We start from the raw sequence: 20,741 nt of genomic DNA, 5'->3' as shown, positions 1-20,741 counted from the left end.
CAATTAGAAAACAAGAGGTCTCATAGGTAACACTGTAGATTCAGATGCCTGTTAAGTTGACCCAAGTCTTACTAGAGGAATTTTTAGCTTTTAGATGCAGCATCTCCCTTCCAGATGACTGATGCTCAGAGAAGGTTGCTTTCTTCTTGTGCAGTCCACCCAGTAAGCTAGAGTCAAGATCTAGAACTTGACTCACCCTGACTTCTCTCTCTCTCTCTCTCTCTCTCTCTCTCTCTCTCTCTCTCTCTCTCTCTCTCTCTCTCTCTCTCTCTCTGTCTCTCTCATCATCTATCTATCTTTCATCTATCTATCTATCTATCTATCTATCTATCTATCTATCTATCTATCTATCTATCTATCTATCTATCTATCTGTTTCAAGACAGGATTTCCCTGTGTAACAGCTCTGACTATCCTGGTGCTCACTCTGTAGTTCAGGTTGGGCTCCAACTCACAGAGATCTGCCTGCCTCTGCCTCCCTCCCGAGTGCTAGGTTTAAAGGTGTACACCACCACTGCCAGACAGATTTTTTTTTTCAAGTGCAATGTACTTGAAAGTTGTCCTGCCTTTTGAAGGAACTGTTTGCCTCTGAAAAATGACACATCTTAGTATCTAAGAGAAGCTGATTCAGGTTGCATTAGTCACTGCGTGAGATTATGAATTAATAGTGGGGAGCAGTGGCAGGCTCCTCTCCCATGGTGAAGCCATGTCCCTTTGTGATCATAAGCACTGCTTTTTGCCCAAGGACAATGAGGTTGGGAAAAGTGTAGAGTTGTGCTGTTGATCTGCCCTGATCCTGTTATTTCTATTAATATTAACAATTAAATTTTATATTGAAATGGTAAGAAGAGAGCAGCACATGCTGATTGCCTCGTTTAGAAGGCATGCATATAAATGTTAAATGTGAGTCTCTCCAAAGACTTGCATACTATCTTAAGCCTATATTTTATTTATAGATGAAGCTCAATATTCTGAAACAGTGTCCGCCTCTACCATCTGTTCTCTTCTATCTCTTCCAGTAGATCTAAAGAAAAAAAAAAACCCTCTAAAAACAGAATCTTAAATTTAACTTGAAAAATCCCAAAGCCAAGCCAATGTTTTCATTGAGAGATCAGTCCCCAATGACTGTTGTAAATTTGGTCTTTTCTTCCAGACTGAACTTAGTGTTGAAGCAGCCCTTTCTCCTTAGAGATGTTGATCAAGTTTTAAGACTCCAGCAAAGACTCGGTGTTGTTCAGTTAGTTGAAAAATGAAAACTGTTGCTTAATTTTTCTTTGGAACCTAATTTTATTTCCTTAACTAAATGAATCAATAGAAGTGTTTATTGGGATTGGGAGTATGTCTCTGTCAGTAAAACACTCGTTGTGCAAACCTGAAGACTGGAGTCTGGCACTCCAGCACCTAGTAAATGCAGGGTAGGTGGGGACACCGGCCTGTCATCCTAGTACACAACAGGCGTAGATGGGATGCCCAGAGCAAATCAGGTAGCTAGAGTAGCTAGAGTAGCTAGAGGGCTCTAGTGACGAATCCTGCCTCAATACATACAGAGTGAAGAAGATGTCTGACCTTTACATTCATGTGGACACATGTACATTCATGTGCACCCTAACTCTTGTGCCCACATGCAAACAGACAGCATACACATATGTACACGCCCTGTATACATGCATATGCAAAAATGAGGAATCCTATTGCATTTGTTCCCATTAAAAATAAGTCTATTACTCAATATCCAGGTTGATTAATATATAATACGGTTTTATGTTCCACAGTGACTTTCTAATTTGATAGTCTATGACTATAGATACTTCCTAACATACCCTTGGTGTTGTTCTTGCTGGTATTGACGAGATGGAGTTAACTCTGGCCTTCTCAAGTTGAATGTACAAAGGTTGTCTAGACGGGCAATTTGGAGCAATGGAATGGCGCTGGCCAAGGCTGACTTGTTCTAGCTTTGAGAAACACCATCTGGTCTGCATGGATGTGGGGTTGTACAGGGCCACCAGAAACTGTCATCCTCATTGTTCCTTGTCTCTTCTTTGTCAGGGGATCATCCAAGATGGCAAGATCATCTTCATGCCGAACGGGTTCATCACACAGTGTCCCAACCTAAATCGCAGTAAGTGGCGCTTAGGCATTTCTGAATTTAATCTCACATTGCTTGTTCCTGGTGTCAGACAAAAACATCTGGAAGGATATGGACCACTATGTAAGACTGACTTTGGAGAGGATGGAAACGGCAAAAGGACTATCTGTCATAGTTGTCACGGTGTCTTTCAAACTTGAAAAAGGATTTTGCGTTATTTACAAAATTACAGTGTGAGGGTAAGGAAGGATTAGTCAGTGTGTTCTGTATGTTAGAACAAAAAGATACATTTAATATAACTATATAAATGCATGTTTAATGTAAAATCATGTATCTCATAAAGCTATTTTTTAAAGGATTTTTGACCTGGGTGTGAGTTACTTCTTGGAAATTTTCCTCTTCTCGGTCATCTTTTGACACATATGGAGATTTAGTTTAAAAATGTCTCGTTCTTTTCACTTAACTGCCTCTTCTTTCCCATTTTTTATTATTAATTAAAATGGGGGAAACAGTAGCAGGACCAGAAGTCCTCCGTCGTTTCCCTTAAACTTTAACTCCGAGAAAGCAAAGCCCCTCATGTAGTTAAAGAACTCGTTGTGAATTTCCCTTTCCTGTATGAGCACAAGATGAACACATGCCTTCTCTTTTCTTTATCGAGCTTGTCCAACATGCAGTGATTTCCTGAGCCTGGTTCAAGGAATAATGGATTTGCAAGAGCTTTTGGCCAAGATGACTGCAAAAGTAGGTGTCTACATTTCCTCCGATGTTCCGTCTGTATGTCCTGTCTGGAATTCAGAGCGATGTGTTTTAGTGGAAACACTTTTAGCTTGGCCTGTGCGAAGTGCGACCGCAAACAGTTTGCTTTTGGCTTGAGGTGGGACTACCTGTAGTAAGCACAACGATTGGGGTCTTTGATAAGATTAGCCTGTGTCACAATGGCTTTCTTCAGAAGTGCCGGGAAGCAGAAAGCAGTCTGTACCACTGTAGGTTCCTTGTGAACAAAGGAGAATTTACCCAGCGACTATGGAAGCAGTAACAATGAGAGCTGATGTATGGGCCGAGTCACTGCAGCTTGTGAGCTAATGCATTTTGGATGTAAGAGTAATTGATAATAATCAGGAGGGTGAAAGAGCTTCTGTGGGCAGATTTCTGTCATTCGGAGGCATTATATCAAGCTTCTAATATGTGACTCATTTTCAGATTGGTTCCGAGATAAGTGAAGGGGCAAAGATACCTTCCGTTGTCTCCTGCAGAACACATGCTTCATCATTCACACAGCAGACCTCTGTGTGGCTCTGGAAATTTCCTGGGACCCTGTCAGACCCAAAAAGGACACGATGAACAAAACAATCCCTCATCAGTGTTCATCTTGGGTAGCCGAGACCCAAATGTAAATAATTAGGAGCTTTCATATAAATTCAGTGAGAAGCCAAAGCCTTGTGGAAAAGGGCACTGAAATTAAGAAAGAAAAGAAAAGAAAGCAGAAAATGCTGTTGCTCTGGCAGTGGTCGGCCCTGGACATGGATGCTGGCCTAGGGCAAAGGAAGAATTAGGTTGGGCCCAAGAGGCGTTATATTCTGCCAAAGCTAGAACTTTAATAACAGTGAAAATGATGTATTAGTCCCATTCTACCTATGGCTGCTGGCTGCTGGCCCTCAGCTGTGGCATGGGGAAATGGAGGGATTGGTGGGTAAGCCATTGATCATGCCATGACAACTTTTCTACCTCAGACTAGACTTTTGGTCAAGACATCTTCTTCAAGCTGTGTGTGTGTGTGTGTGTGTGTGTGTGTGTGTGTGTGTGTGTGTGTGTGGTGTGCACCCATGTACAGGTGTCAAGGCCAGAAGTCAATATTGCTATCCACCTGAGCCACTTCCCACTTTGGCGACAGAGTTTTTCATACTGCCTGGAGCTCAACAATTGACTGTATTGGTTGGCCAGTGAGCCTAGAAATCCTCCTGTTTCTGCATCCCTATGGTTGATATGACAGGTACACCAAGACACATGGATTTTTACCTGGCCAGTGGAGATACAGAGTCAGGTCCTCAAGCTTGCACAGAAAGCACGTTAGCCACTAAACGGTCTTCCCAGTGCCCCAAGCTAAATCCTCCTTTGTCTGGAAAAGAGAGACAGGATATTCTAGGGAGGAAGATGGAGACTGAGGCTGGAGGCCTAAAGTATCAGCTTTTCACCTTGAGAGTGTGGAGGAAACGGGAATCCTAGGCAATTATTCGCCATCCCAGCTTGTGGCGCGTGGAAGCTTTTATGTCACATTGTCTGCAGCAGCTTGATCTCAATACTGGTAATTATATTTTAGCATGCTAGCAGGTTTTTTAATACAAGACACATGCCACTCAGCCTCAGGTGATGACTGGCCTCCATTCTCAGCTCCCACTGTGCTCTTTTCTTTCCCATTCTCCCCCAGGAGGCAATGCCATTTTTCTCTTTGGAGCTGTGCACTGTCTAGGAGCCGCAATGAACTCTACCCTTCAAACATTGTTATGTAAAATGGGCATTTGTGAAGCGGAAGACATTTAATTGTGGGGGAAATTGCAAGCCGAAAATGGTTTCATTCACCTTCTAAACCGACTCCCTAGGCGCTTCGCAGATGTATCCGTCTCTTCCTTCTAAACTAGATTGATGTGTAATTCTGCAGGAGAGTTCTTCCATTTCCACTGCACTGTTTGCAAACTATGGGAATCTAGGATGGCAACTGGATACATAGATATCCCTTCCCACCTCACTTTCTGAGACAGAGTTTCTCATATACCTGGAGCTCACCAATTGACCCTATTGGTTGGCCAGTGAGCCCAGAAATCCTCCGCACCCCCATTGCTGATATTATAAGCACACATGGCTTTTTACCTGGGCAATGGAGATACGAAGTCAGGTCTTCAAGCTTGCATAGCAAGCATGTAAACCACCAAACGGTCTACACACACACACACACACACACACACACACACACACTTCTCTAGCTAATTGTGGGCTTTGCTAGGTCAAAGGCAAAATTTAGGATACTGTGTATATACTTGTTCTATTTAAGATATAATCATATATATATAACCTAAAATATAACCATTGAAAAGTGTGAAAACCATCCTTAGCTTACAGGCTATATAAAAATAAATGGCTGACAAGATATGGCCTATAGAATTTAATCATTGATATAGAAAAAAATGGAAACTCATTCATTAGCTAAACTTGTTGAGCAGTTTCTACGTGTGTGGTCCAAGGCTTACCTTTTATGTGTGGTATCCCTTCAATTCTCCAAATAATGCTGAGAGCTTAGTTCAGTTTATTAGCATACTTTACAGAGGGGAAGACTGAGCATCAGAATGGGTACCTAACTCTTCCTGAGATAACAGACGGCAGATCTAGGACTAGGACTCAGGTTCTTGGATCTCAAAAGTCCAGTCATATCCCAGAACCTTTATGGTTGGAGAAAAAAAGGTTGTAAAGAAAAACACAATAAAATGGGAAGAGGGGAAGAGATGGGTGATAACGTGGCTAGCAAGAGGGTGAAGGCATCAGAAAGGAGGAGGAAGATGAAATAAAAGAGAGCCACTTCACTGAGCCATGCCTGAGTTCCCAGATTCACTGTAGGGAGTGCACGTACAGCCTGCAGTCACCCAGTGCGAAGTAAGTCTGGGGCAGGAATAAGACCTTTTACTTCACCCTTTGCCTCTGAACTGCTTCTTTTCCTTCTTCGAGCCCTGGGTGGACATTGTGTATGCCTCTGCAAAGATGGTGAGGACCCTTCTGCTTCTACCACCTGACTTCACGGAATTACTACCCAGCCTGTGCCAGGCTGGATGAAGTCTGTGGGAAGAATTTGTAAAGAATTATTCAAGGGCAAAGTTTTCTCCCGCTTGCCAGTGAGAAGGTCTGAACAGGAAGGCTTTTCTGTTGCCGTGGAAGGCTTGTTTCTTTCTGCACTTCCAGAGCCTTGCCTTTATACACGAGTTTCCTTAAGGGCCACATCTTAGACTATATCGTCTATCTATTCTCCTTTCCCCCTTGTAACCATCACGATGGGAGCCCAAGGGCTCTGTACTTCAGCAGAAACTTCAGGATACAGCTTGGCTGTGGTCTTTGCTGGTCACCTGGGATCCTTATTGTCACCCTGCTTTAGCTTGTGTGTCTCTCCTTTGAGCTACATTTGTGGTAAGTTGAGATTTTTTTACTCATGTGTTGTCTACAGGATTTTTATTCATTCAAGTGAGATGTCCTTTAGGGCATCTTATCTACCATCTTGGTGGAAAAAATCATTTATTCTTTTGACAGATTGATGGATATGGAGTCTGGAGATGTGAGGCCAACTGGAAGTTAAATACAGCTCCAAGATGCAAAGAGAATTCAACGGCATCAAATCTACTGGGTTTACCTTCAAAAACTAAGCCTAGTGCGACAAGTGTTAGTGGATGGAATTGGACCTAGGTTTGGGTTATTCAGCAGCTGTGGTTAAGACAGAAATTTAATCAGAGAGCCCAGGGCAGAGATGGAGACAGGGATTTGGAATCCTTATAATCTGATCCTGAGCCTGCTTTTGACCTTGTTTCAGCTGTTCCTAGTCTTGAACAAGCCATTGAACTTCTCTGGATGCCACATCACCATCTGTAGAGATAACTGTTTCTTACATCAGCCTATGAGCTTCAGTGCAGGATAGAGGGTGCTCTATTGGCTGTTATTCATACTGGTAAACCAGGGAGGACCAGCTGTCTCTAAGAAAATGTACACCTCAGTGGCGAGTCATCTCAAATACTGGTAGCATCTCCTAGGTGCCGTCAGGACTTCTATCTGCAGCCGGAAGAGAGAGGACTTGAAAAGGCATTTTGTATATGGGCTTTCACACACACACACACACACACACACACACACACACACACGTGTGTGTGTGTGTGTGTGTGTGTGTGTGTGTTGTAGTAGAAATTGCAGAGTCCTTCTGGAGAGCAAGGACAGGATATGGGTAATGCCACCCCTCGGTATGTGGTCCTGGGTTGTATAGGAAAGAAAACTAAGCAAGCCAAGAGAGCAAGCGAGTGTGCCATACTCCTCAATGGACTCTGTATCAGTTCCTGCCTTCAGGGTCCTGCTTCGAATTTGCCTTGACTTCCTCTCATGAGAGACAATAAACTGTCAGCAGACATATCCTTTCCTTCTCAAGTTGCTGTTGGTTCTGGTCTTTATGACAGCATAAAGTAACCAAAATTGTTGTCTTTCTGAGACTGGCTTCATTTCCTTTGGTGGCCATCTCCGGTGGCATCCATTTTCTGCCAACAACATTACTTCATTCTTCTTTATGGCAAGAAGGAATCCCACGGGATGTATGTGCACATTTTATTTATCCATTCTTCTCTTATTGGGCATCTCAGTTTACTTTGCAACGTAGCTACATGAACAGCGGTGCAGTTAACGTTGATGCACAGGCATCTCTGTGATGTGTTGTCTGGAGACTTGGGTAAATCCTGAGAAGTAGCGAAGCTGGCCCGCACAGTAGGTCTACCTTGAGGAACTTCCATACTGATTTCGATAGTGGCTGGTCTAGAGTATGTTCCTACTCAGTGTTCAGGGTTCCTTGGTCTGCTCCTCAGCAGCAGCTGCTTTTATTTTCTGTCTTGATAGCTGCCCTTCTGACTGGTGAGATATAATCTCAATGTAGTTTCTCTGCATTTCCTTAGTGGATAATGTCCTAGTTCTGTTTCTAGTTTCTGAGATAAGAGACCCTCATGACAGCAACTTAAGGGAGCTAGGACTTACTTGGCTCTTTGTTCCAGGTTACAGTCCACCCCTAACAGGGAAGTCAAGGCATCGGGAACTTGAAGCATCTGGGCTAGAGCAGAGACCTGTGAATGGCTGCTTGTATGCTTACGCTCAGTCCTTTGTATTTTACATTTAGCTCAGCAGCTAGCACAGGCAACAGTGCTGCCCACATTCAGGGTGGATTTTTCGCACCTCACTTAACCAAAGTAAGGAAATCCCTCACAGGCATGCCTACAGGCAAACCTAGCCTATACAGTCCTCACTGGAATGCTCCTTCCAGAAAATTCCAGAGTTTGGGAAGTTGGCAATTAAAGGCAACCCTCACAATGAGGGTGACATTTTCTCATGTGCTTATTGGCCATCTGTACTTCATCCCTGGAGAACTGTCTTTTCCTTCCATTAAGCCCATTTATTGGTATTTTTTTTTTTTATTTTTTTTTATGGCCACCTAATTTTTATTTTTTTTTCTCATGGTTTATTTTTTTTTATATTTAAAAATTTCCATCTCCTTCCCTCCTCCTCCCCCCTCCCTCCCCTCCTTCTCCCCTTTCTCTCCCCTCCTTCTCCCCCTTCCCTCCCCTCCCCTCCACCATTATTGGTATTTTTGATGTTTATTTTTTTGGAGTTCTGTGACACCGAATTTGAAGATCTTAATCAGAGCTCGATGTATTTTCCAAGGCTGAGAATTCCTTTTTAAAATTCCATTTATTGCCGGGCGGTGGTGGCGCACGCCTTTAATCCCAGCACTCGGGAGGCAGAGGCAGGCGGATCTCTGAGTTTGAGGCCAGCCTGGTCTACAAGAGCTAGGTCCAGGACAGGCTCTAGAAACTACAGGGAAACCCTGTCTCGAAAAAAAAAAAAAACCAACCCCCCCCCAAAATAAAATTCCATTTATTTACTTATTTATGCTTGAATGCACACATGTGCACATGGCACCGTGTACACATGCTGGTCAGATAACTGCTTCCAGGGGTTGGTTCTCTCCTTCCATCATGTGTTCTCTGGGATGAAACCCAGTTCTTCATTCATGGCAGCAAGCAGATTGACTTGTAACAACCTACCATCTTCTAGCCTTGGAGTTTCCTTTTGTTTAAATCTCTGAAATCTGTGGGGACAAATCAAGTCCCGGTCAGAGTGGCATTTCAGGCTGTGACATATTTAATTTTGAGATCTTTCTTGTGTTGAGGAACTCAGTGACAGTTTTCCAGTTGAACTTACAGGTTTAACAATGGGTTGCATTTCTTCCCATGCACATGACAAACACCAGCTAGGACTTCAAAGCGCAAATGCAATCTAGTGTATGACTAATGTCCTCGCATCCTTTCATTGACCTCTTCCCATGAAAAAGCCCTCTGCCATCTGTCTTTGAATGTGTAGAGCTCGGAATAGATGGTTCAGTCCATGGCTGCTTAGATAAGTGCAGGAACAAAGGTAGAACTCACCAGAGATGCAGACCTGAAGCCCTATCTACTCGGGATCTCAGGCATTCTCAGAGAGAGGTAGTTGTGTAGAAATGGCTTTTGAAAATGAGTTTGTATAAATTCACAATGCTCCCACCAACTGCAGAAAATATAATTCTTTTTTTTTACTCAGAGCTGTTTTTCTTCTTTATTGTTGTTATAGGATTTAGCAGAGGAAAAGAAGGCAAGATTACATATTAAATGCCTTTGAAAAATTAGATTTTTTTTTACCTTTGTATCCCTTTGCCTTTGTTATCTGTCTTTTATATTCTCTTTATTATAGAGATTGGGGCTTTTCCATGTTGTTAGAAAGAGCTAAGCATATTAAAAGTCAAAAGAAAGTTCAGACAGGAAAACAAAATGCATGGCATTAAAAGTGAAGTTTTCTTAGGCCTGGAGCCTCACAGATGGGCATAACTCAGCTTTGCTGGATGGTGCTGGCCATTACTAAGGTCGACCTCCTGGAAGCTCCTTGGGGGTCACAAATCTTCAGTAGCTGGGGGTCCCTCTCTGGTCATGGGGTCTTTAAGGAATTTCCTTCTTGGAGTCACATAGATACTGGAATTGTTTCAGATTTGCAGAGTGAGGCACACACTTCCTATCAAGATCATAGGTATCCTTTGGGGTCACCTTTAGCAGGCACATCTGGATCACCTGTTCAAGTCCAGCTCATGCAGAAACTGTTGGGATTAGATTAATAGATGGGATAAAGATAGTGAATGCTGAGCTGTGGTTTGCTTACCTTTGATAAACACGTGCTTTGGTTATTTAACCTCTGCAAACTCTTGGCAGTCTATTTTATCCGTGCTTCCTAAAGAATTCCCAAAGATCTTAATTACCATAGATTCTAGAAACTCTCAAATTAGATTGGCGCTTTAGATGAAACACAACACTTTGGAAGGTCACACATGTCAGAAGGACCTGGAGGGAGTTCAAGGCGAGTCTGTCAGCTCTCCAGGGTGAACGTGGAGCGTGTAGATAGATAGTTGAGGGGCCTGCTTTCTCCGTGATTTGCCAACTCGCCACAGGAGGCAAGAAAGGCCACATTCCTCTGAGAAGTTTCAAGAGCGTGGAGGAAAAGAATGAAAGGATTGGCCACAGATGGCCGTACCATCGGTTAGAATTGCACAAGCCAGGCAGGGGCTTGACCACTGAGCCACACTCCACCCTATGCAGTGCTTGAGGGGAAACTACAATAGGCTGGATGAAGAGTATTTAAGAAAGAACTGGAGCCATGCAGAGTAGCTGTTAAGGGAAACTAATGGTCCTGAGTGTGGTCAAGGGCAAGGGGGGTCAGGAGGACCTCAGATGTCTGGAGACATGACTCACTCAGGATGGGGGTCAAGGGCAGGGGGGGGTCAGGAGGACCTCAGATGTCTGGAGACATGACTTACTCAGGATGGGGGTCAAGGGCAGGGGGGGTCAGGAGGACCTCAGATGTCTGGAGACATGACTTACTCAGGATGGGGGTCAAGGGCAGGGGGGGTCAGGAGGACCTCAGATGTCTGGAGACATGACTTACTCAGGATGGGGGTCAAGGGCAGGGGAGACCAGGAGGACCTCAGATGCCTGGAGACATGACTCACTCAGGATGGGGGTCAAGGGCAGGGGAGACCAGGAGGACCTCAGATGCCTGGAGACATGACTCACTCAGGATGGGGGTCAAGGGCAGGGGAGACCAGGAGGACCTCATATGCCTGGAGACATGACTCACTCAGGGTGGCGTCAAGGGCAGGGGGAGACCAGAAGAATCTTAGATGTCTGACATTAAAACTTGCTCAGTTTTAATGGGGTCAAGGAAAAACTGATCCAGCAAGGGAAAGGGAGGGAGATTTCTTATTCCAGACTGAAAGGGTTGCTATGAGAGACAAAGTCTCAGGCCTTCCTTGTGAGGATGGCTAAGCTTTATAGTCCAATTGAATTTGTAGATCAAGACTCTGTCGTTAAAAGCAGTGAAAGCCTATCTCAGAGAATTGTGTGCAAGTGTGTGTGTGTGTGTGTGTGTGTATGCTTATGTACTTGAGAGTGTGTGCACGCGGACAGAAGCTGATGTCAGTGTCTTCCTCAACCACTCTTCACCTTATTTTTGAGATAGGGTCTCCCCTTGAACCTGGGGCCCTTTGATTCAGCTCATTTGTCTAGCCAATGAACTTCAGTGGTCTGACTGTCTTCATCCCCTGGCACCAAGATTACAGACACCCGCTGTACCCAGCTTTGACAGGGCGCTGGGGTGGGCCTCATGTTTGTCTGGCAAGTGCCTTGCCTCCTGCATCCATCTCTGTTCCTCTCTCACAAACATACAAGCAAGCAAGCAAGCAAGCAAAGAGATGCTCCTGGTCTCAGCTGTGGGGGTTTCTTACCTCCCCAGCTCCAGTGAATTCCCAGGCGTTCTGTTTGGGGACACGGATGCGGGAAGACACTGGACTCTCCAATAGCTTTCTTTCCTTGTTACAAGTCCCCAGAATTTTCATCTGAGAGGAAGTCATACCTTCTGTCTTATAAACTGCACAGAGACGATGGCAGGAGACAGATGCAGGTGCACGGGGCTTCCCAGTTAGATCCCTGCTCAACATCCTAATTAGTTCCCGGGAACACTCTCCTTGCCAGCGCATCTGTGTGGGTTTTGTGCTGTAAGCACATGTTGTCATGAGTACCCATGAGGCTCCAGAGACACCATTTAACATCTCATTTGTTGTTCATTAGACCACAGGAGACAACATGTCTTCAATTTGGCATGATTTTTACCTGTGTGAAAAGCAGAAAGCACATTATCCTAAGAATCAGGAAACGGCTCGGCGTTTTCTTTTGCTCTCCGCTGGGATTTCTACCTCCCTCCCTGCCCCCATCGCTGTCAGCTTTGCTGGGACGGTGCAATCGAATCACACAAATTACATCCATTAAATCTTTTCTGCAGCTGAATTACGCAGAGACAAGACTTGGTCAGCTGGAGAATTGCCATTGCGAGAAGACCTGCCAAGTGAGTGGGCTGCTCTACAGGGACCAAGACTCCTGGGTGGATGGTGACAACTGCAGAAACTGCACGTGCAAAGTAAGTCCCTGGCGAAAGTCTGCACGGCACAGGCTCGCCAACTGGAGCACAGCTAGGCTACTTAGCACATAATGCTACTTCCATTATGCCTATTCCCTTTTAATAACTGCAACAGTTTCCAAATACTTGGAAATTAAAGCCCGCTTCTTCGTTATATACGCTCTGATCTAATTTTGTGCTCAAGCTAGTTACTGTTAGGAGTTTGAGAGTTGAGTGTTTTGAGACTTAATGGAGCTTTAGTCTCCTCTCCTAGATTGCACATTTTAAGATCTAATTTCGTTATTTTTAATCATGTGTACTCACATGTGTCTGTGTGTGAGCGTGTGCATGTGAATGTACGCACTCACAGGAACCGGAAGTTTTGGGTTCTCCGGGAGGTGGAGTTACAGGTGGTTATGAGCTGCCCAGCTGGGAACTGAACTGAACGGGCAGTGTGCACTCCAGAGTGCTGAGCCGCCTCCCCAGTCCCCACCACATCCTCTGTACAGTTTAGTCAGGCTCTCAATGTTTGTACGATGCTTTTGAAAAACATCTCTATCTGTTCCCAAGAACTGCAGACAGCCCCCCCCCTCCATGCTTTACAGAATAGCCACCATCTGTAGACTCCTTCAGTTTCAGAAAAGAGGCCCTCCTAAATTAGTATGTAAACCCTGTCCAGTTGAAATTACTTGATACATATCTGAAGAATGCCATTGTTTGTCCAGGAAAAAATACAAAATGGATTGTTAGAGCTTTAAAAATGATCGACAGGGTCTACTACTAAAGGTGTTATTTATGTCTCATAGAAATAGGCTTTTTGTTTTCAGCCTAATCTGCTTAGTCCACATGGGCAGGTGGATGAAGCCAGTGATGTTTATCAGAAAAGTAATTGAGGTGATACAGGTTCATTTGGGCTGGAGGGAAAACTTTGTTTCTGGTTGTGGAAGGACCTGGGGATTCCCCGCACTGCATTGCCTTCCCGAGGCTCGGGAGATCAGAGGTGAAGTTCCTCTGAAGCAGGCTTGTTCAGAGGACACCTCAGAGACCTCGTTGTCTTTCCCTTCTCAGAGCGGGGCCGTGGAGTGCCGAAGGATGTCCTGTCCGCCACTCAACTGTTCCCCAGACTCGCTTCCTGTGCACATTTCCGGCCAATGTTGTAAAGTTTGCAGACGTAAGTATTCACCGAGGGGCAGGGTGGTCCTCTGCTCTTTTAGAGTTTGCATTTGCCTCTATTTTCAGAACCCAACTAACATTTCTGAGTTGAAATGTGGCGCTTGACCTGATAGAGGCTAAGAAGGGCTGCTCATGTCAGCTCCCACATTGCAGCGGACATGGTACACAGACTCCCCCTCTTCAGAAACACCATCCATCCACCTTCATTAGTATCTGGAGTTGCTTGTTTTTCACTCTTTGGTTCTTTGTTCTTGGGGGCCGGGGCTGCCACTCCGCTACCAAGTAAATACACACATAACACATAGAGATTTTTTCTTACTTATGAATGCCCATAACTTTTCTTAACTTAAATTATTCCATCTATTTTTTACCTCTGGCCTCTTAGGTTTCTTTCTTTCTTTCTTTCTTTCTTTCTTTCTTCCTTCTTCCTTCCTTCCTTCCTTCCTTCCTTCCTTCCTTCCTTCCTTCCTTTCTTTCTTTCTTTCTTTCTTTCTTTCTTTCTTTTTCTTTCTCCATTGCTGGCTGTGTAGCTGGCTGGCTGGCCCCTTGAGTCCTCCTCCTTCTCTAGCTCCTTGATCTTTTTCTTCCTAGATTCCTCCTCCCCTTTATTCTCTCTGCCCTGCCTATCCTTTCCTGCCAAGCTGTTGTCCATTGACCTCTTTATTAGACCAATCGGGTGTTTTAGTCAGGCAGAGTAACACAGCTTCACAGTTAAACAAATATAACCTAAAAGAATGCAACACATCTTTGCATCATTAAACAAATGTTCCACAGCATAAACAAATGTAACATATGTCAATATTCTACAGCTGCCCTCTGTTCTTTCCATCTGAAGTGACCAGGCTGCTTCTTCAGGCTCAAACCCCAGGCTAGACATGAAGTGTGAAAGTCCAACTCCTAAGATAATGTGGTTCAGTCTTCCCACTGGAATGATTGAGTTAAGGCATAAATTCTGTATTTAGTTTTCCTGAGGCTTTGGACAGATCTGTCATTATTAAGGTGTCTTTATTAGAAATGTCAGTATGTATTTAATTTCAAACACTGAAGCATTTTCCTTCAGCATTGACCAGTACAAGAAATAATGATTAAGACCACCTTTCCAGCTGAAGAGATAGCTTAGTTGTTCAGAGCACTTGCTGCTCTTGCAGAGGACCCAGATTCGATTTCCAGAAGCCACATGGCATCTTACAACTGTCTGTATCTAAGGTTCCAAGGGACCTGACACCTTCTTCAGGTCTCCACAGAGACCTGAAGTACTAACCTTGGTACTAACATGATACACACAGACACACAGACACACAGACACAGACACACACACACACAGACAGACACACACATACACACAGAGGCAGTCACATGTACTCATGAAAAGGAGATCTTTAAAGATTGCTCCTCCCTACCATTGTAGAGGACACTATATAAAATGATAAAATGGAAGGCAAACTAAGAGTGAGAGACCCTGCATGCGCCTACTGTGTTCTCTGCTGCGCTGGACAGTACTGCTCCATTATGTTGACTTCTTACAGTAAAGTAGCTTATATTGCCAGCACTCCATTTTACCAGAAGCACTTCTGGCAAAAATCAATTTACCAAGGCCACAAGGCTAGTAATCTCCTAAACCAGCTTTGCTGACTACAAACCCTGTAGATTTTCCATCAAAGCGCATGATCCGCAGAGAATACTTTCACATAGAAATGTGGCAGCTGGGCTGGATGCTGCAAACCTGCAATTCTAACACTGGGGGGCACAGAGGCAGAGGGGTTAGGAGTTCAAAGCCAGACTCAGCTATAATGGGAGTGTGAGGCTTGTTTGGGTTATCTGAGGTACTGTCTCAAAAACAACAGAAAGAAAACATCCCCCAACCCAAAGCAAATTAACAAACAAAAAACAAAAGAAAAACTCCCCCAAACAAAAAAAGGCAAGCAAACAAACCAATAGAATTTATATATTCTACTTTTCTGACTGAACCATTATCACTTAAAGGTGTCTGCATACTTTTCTAGACTCTGAACCTTGTTTCACTGGATTTCAGTTTCCCACAATTTATCTGTTGTATAAGTATTTCTCAGTTATCAAAAGCCTAGGTTTTTTTCCCCACTTTTCTATATTATAAAGGACTCGATGATAATGTGACTCATGGAGACACACAGTTTTGGTTATTTTGAATCTTTTTAATATAAAATTATTCCTAGTAGAATGATTGGGCCCCAAGCTGACACCTCCAAGACCCCTTTAAATTTATTTATTTAGTGTGTGTGTTTGTATGTATAGGTACATGTGGGTGTCAGAGGACAACTTGTGGCTGTCACCTCTCTCCTGCCTTATGTCAAGGAAATGAGATCATAGTTTTGGAAGTACATGCTGTTACTTGCTGAACCATCTTGCTAACCCATGAAGCCTACCTGGTTATATATAATTAATTTTTCCTATTATATATGAGGGAGATGGCCATCTTTCTGTATTCTAGTTCATTTAAGAACTGTCAGGTTATAAGATGTTTCCAGAAACTTTCTCACTTTCTCCAAGATGGTAAAGCCCAACCTAAAGATAACGGCAGAGTTTTGTATCTATATGGCGTTCAGGTCGAGTTGGTTCGATAAAACTAATTTTCTCAGTGACTCTGGTGATACTTTGATATGCTCAGAGATTAAGTAAGTGGGAATACAAATAAAATAAATTCATATTTAATATACCTCTAAAGTTAAAAGATAGAGAGCCTCTGGCCAGAAAGACTTTTTATTTCTTACTAGTTTCAAATTATAAATCTCTGGTAGGTAGTTTTGGGTTTGGGTGTCTGGAATCATCGTGCAACCTTCTCCACATCAAGGAAGCTCCTACTGAACCAGGCACAAGTTGTAGAGAGCAATATTGAAGTGAGACAGTTTTCGTGCAGTGTGCACACATGCATGCTTTAGGAAAACGTCACAGAAAACAGCTTAGCAGAGTATTACGAGTGAGTAGGAGTTGTTTTAGGTGCCCCTGTGAGAAAGAATGTATTTTTTAGAAGGGAATCACATGTAAAATTATGGCATTAGATACCACATTGGTAATTTTAATTTTAAAATGAAGGTTTTCTTTGTGTTCGGGGTGCTGTGTGGATGGCTCGGTGGTTAAGAATACTGGCTGTTCTTGCAGAGGACTTGGGTTTAGTTTCCAGCATCCACATAGCAGCTCCCAATTGTCTGTAACTTCAGTCTCAGGGGATTGGATGCCCTCTTGCCTCCTTGAACACCAACATGCATGTGGTACATCCAGTTTGATGTGGGTGTCTTGCTCAGAGAGGGAGTGTTTGAACACTCAGTGAATTAATTTACCGAGGTAGGTAGGATCCTTGGTTGGTTAGCTCTTCTGTCTGATCTGCCACTTTTAAAATATTAAGCTGAGTGCGGTCCCTGACATTCAAAGTCACATGACCTGACATAAATGAACACTTATAGACATAAATTTTTTAAAAACGAAATTTTCAACCAGGGCCATGGCACATTGAGAGAAGTGATTTAAGAAAGGGTACTGACATAACTGAGCTGGAGGCGTGGCCAAGCATGGGATGCGGGCATGTCCCAGAGAGAGGTGATGGGGACAAGCAGGCAGAGACTGCCTGGGGAGAGGATGAGAAGGGATGGCTGTGAGTGACAGCTAGAGGACCTGGCGTATAAGTGTTGTGCTGTGCCAGTGTCTGTGAGAAAGCAGGTGCCAAGGTTTGAACAAGAGCCCACAGGAGACAAGCAATGTGAAGCACAGACACAGGGCAGAGGGAAGAGCCGGTTTGCTGTGTGCTTGGGTGTGTGATGCCTTCTGTCTGGCATCTGTGAGCTGGAGGTGTTTTAGTGACACCCAGTTTGATGTGGGTGTCTTGCTCGGAGAGGGGGTGTTTGGAAACTCCGTGAATTAATGTAGCGAGGATGGGAGGATGGGAGAATCCCTGGGTGGTTAGCTCCGCCACTTTTGAAGTAAAAAGCCAGTCACCAAGTGCCCAGGGATGGCTGACATGTGTGAGGGAACGGATGTCGGAATGTGAACAGACGAACCTCATATGCACATGTGACAGGGCCATCCAAAGCAGTACCTGTCAATTGTGTATTCAGTGTGCACCCAGGTTGGCAAAAGTGTCCAGCATTTGCATTTAAGAAATCAAGGTCAAATATAAAAAAACTGGGTGTCTGTCCTGGGTGTCTGTGGGTGCAAAAAGAACAATAAACGGTCTCCAAATCCCCAGGATGCTTGTTTCAGACATCCCGAGGAAGTGTGTGCTGGGCCGGTTTTCAATTTCATGGTTGGACACCGTGACATGCTCCGCTTTGCATGGCCCTGGTGTGGCGCACAGGGCTCCAGGTTCCCATTTACATCTCTGCTCACATCGAAAGCTGTCAACATGAACTCTCCAGCGCCCAGCCAAAGGCAGCAGGGCCTGACTCGCCTTATGCTTGAATGTCCTCAGACATCAAGACTAAGGCTTTTGGCTACAGCTCAGGAGGTTGGATAATGAGGACTGATGGTAGACATAAGGAGGGGAATGCTAGGGAAGGAAGGGGTTCTCTCAGAGGAGCGGGGAGGAACAGGAAAGCAAGGGGGGTTTCCAATCCTGAAATATCAAAGGTTATTTTGTGGACAGCTGGTATCATGTCGTACGCACTTTCTGCCCCTTGCCACAGCTGCCAATGGCGAAGGCATGCGACATGGGCTGGTATCATCCCCCCTCAACCCGAAGCTTCCTATGATGGGAGGGCATACATTTTATCAGACATTTGTTTTTTACCAGCCTGGTGGATGCACAATGTGTCCCTGAGTGTGGTGGAAATAGTAAGACATTTTTGTCTTCAGGTAGGAGTTCTGAAAGAGCCTTCCAGAGAAGAAAGGAGCCAGCTGAATGTTTCAAGACAGGGGAGCAAGCCTGTTAATACGATTGTGGAGTGGCAAGGGTCCAAAGGGAAAGAAAAGGAGAATTTCTGCATGTCCCAGCCTGTGCCAAAAAACAGATGGCAGTGTTGACGGGAGTGCGTTTAGCAAAACTGTCACTCTGGCACGAGCCACCTTGCCAAGTTGGCAGCTGCCATGTTTAGGAGTATGGGAATTTATCACACAGGAATCTCAGGGCCTTGGAGATGGGTTCTTCCCATAAAATTCAATCAGAGGTACCCAGAATGTCATTGGGGCAATGAATAACTGTCATGGATATATCTAGAACACTGGGGGCATAAAGGATAGTCAGGGAGGGATAGGTGGTTTTTTTTTTAAGTGAAGGAGAAGGAAAGACCCGCTTTCTCTTCTGAAGGGGTCATGAAGAGAAATTGAGGGTGGACACCATGGAAAGAGCCTAGGAGAAGTGCAGCCCAATTGCCACAGAGGACCCCAGCATTTTCAAGATGCTCACAACAGGGAATGACCATCAAGAATAGCAGGAGGGATGGAGTGGGGCCATCCAAAGCCTGGAAGACAAGCTGTGTGTACTGCAGAAAGCAAGTCAAAGAAGTGACCCAAGCCCCATGGAGGAGCCTAGACCGTCATGAGTCAATCCCAAATGTTGGACATTGATTACTTACATTTTGGAGTTTGGTTTTACTTCACTCAGGTGGGGAATACGCCCTTGTTCTTCTCTCTTGAAGTTAGAAATAATTTAATTTATTTTTGATTCTTTAAGGACCTGACAGTTGAGAGACTTTAAACTTTTAGGAATGAGATTTGAGGAGTTTTACAGAGGCTCTCAACTTAAAAATAGTGACTATTTTGAAAGACACAACTTTTAGCGTCTTTTCATTTGTAAGCTGTGGGACTTTCTAAGTTTGTCCGATGTTTGCCCTTGTGATGCCTTCATTAATGTGAAATCTTGGAGAGGAACCCAAAAGAAAGATCGTGGTTTAACGGTGATGTGTTTGTAGGTCAAGATAACAAGAGACCAATTGTGGTGGCTAGTTTTTTTTCTTTTCAACTTGACACACGCTATAGTCATCGGAGAGGAGGGAACCTGGAAAGAGAAACTGCCTCTATAAGATTTAGCTGAAGGCAAGCTTCTAAGGTATTTTCCAAACTGGTGCTTGATGGAGGAGTGCCCAGCCCCCTGTGGGCATTGTTACCCCTAGATTGGTGGACCTAGTTTCTATAAGAAAGCAGGCTGAGCAAGCCATGGTGAGCAAGCCGGTAAGCAGCACCCTTCCGTCGCTTCTGCTTTTGCTCCTGACTCCAGATTCCTGTCCTGACTTCCTCTGATGACGGACAGTGATGTGGAGGTGTAAGCTAAATAAACTCTTTCCTCCCCAGCTTGTTTGGGGCATGGTGTTTCACCACAGCAATAGGAACCCCAACTGAAACAGAAGGCTGTCAGTGGATAATGGAGATCTTAGTACTTCTATAGAAGAAAAGCATACATGCAAACCTCGGTAGTCAGAGAGAAAGCTAGATGGGGTGGAACTATTTGAGTGTGTGAGTAAAAGCACAGGCGGGAAGTTTTTCAAGTTTTGAGAGATAAGGAAATGCTGTCAGAATGGACGATCTGCCTAATTAAACGTTCTGAACTTTTTATTTTTCCTGAAGGTGTCAGGGACTCCTACTGTTTTTAGATAGGGTCCCAAATTCTCAACTTTGGGTCTTAAGATGTTTTTGTGTTGTCTGGGAAAGGACTGGAAAAGGCTGAGGTTAGAACAGGGAGCAGGGAGGTTCTGGTAGTGCTGAAGAAGAGGGACTCTGAAGTCTGGATGAAGACATTGTCAGGGTGGGGAACGGAGAAGCGAAATCGGGGCAGCAGTTTTGGTTACTCACATTGGGCAGGAAGCAGGCGGGGGAGGAGCTGGCAGAGATGGTGGTATCATTCACTGAGAAGAGAACACGGAGGTGAAGCTGGGTGGTGTGGGTTGCTGCGGGTCGTGTGTTGACAGGAAACAGTCTACACCGAAGAGTTCCACATGCTTTATTAGAACACACACACAGGATCAGGGCGGGGTTAAAATTGGTGCTGAGGGCAGCAGAATGAGGTTGACGATATACTCACAGCAAGTGCCTCACTTCTTCCCACTGGGATGCCAAGTCATCCTGAATCGGGCAAGGAAAGCAGGGCTTAGTGTCATTTAATGAATCTTGTATTGGCTTTGGGCTGGTCTAGCAAGGAGCTTGACTTTGGGCAAGGTGGCTCTCCACAGCCCAGCACAGATCCTAGATCAACAGTTGCCTGAGACCTGTTGGGTGACACTGTTCCTACTGTCACAGAGGGCTCTGGGCAGCATGTCCCCACATCCATCCCA

General features: G+C 44.5%; 1 protein-coding gene across 1 annotated transcript in view; it reads left to right on the top strand.

Annotated features, from left to right (window-relative positions):
* Positions 1–20,741, top strand: part of Nell1 (neural EGFL like 1) — an 834,960-nt gene that overhangs the window by 227,525 nt on the left and 586,694 nt on the right. The window contains 4 exon segments of the mRNA XM_038313841.1: positions 2,046–2,118; positions 2,744–2,826; positions 12,223–12,357; positions 13,405–13,507. Coding sequence (XP_038169769.1) covers positions 2,046–2,118; positions 2,744–2,826; positions 12,223–12,357; positions 13,405–13,507 — 394 coding nt within the window.

This window comes from Arvicola amphibius, chromosome 12 (genome assembly GCF_903992535.2).
Source record: "Arvicola amphibius chromosome 12, mArvAmp1.2, whole genome shotgun sequence".
Lineage (NCBI taxonomy): Eukaryota > Metazoa > Chordata > Mammalia > Rodentia > Cricetidae > Arvicola > Arvicola amphibius.
Note: the sequence above shows the minus strand (reverse complement) of the source record. Positions and strands in the feature narration are given on the sequence as shown.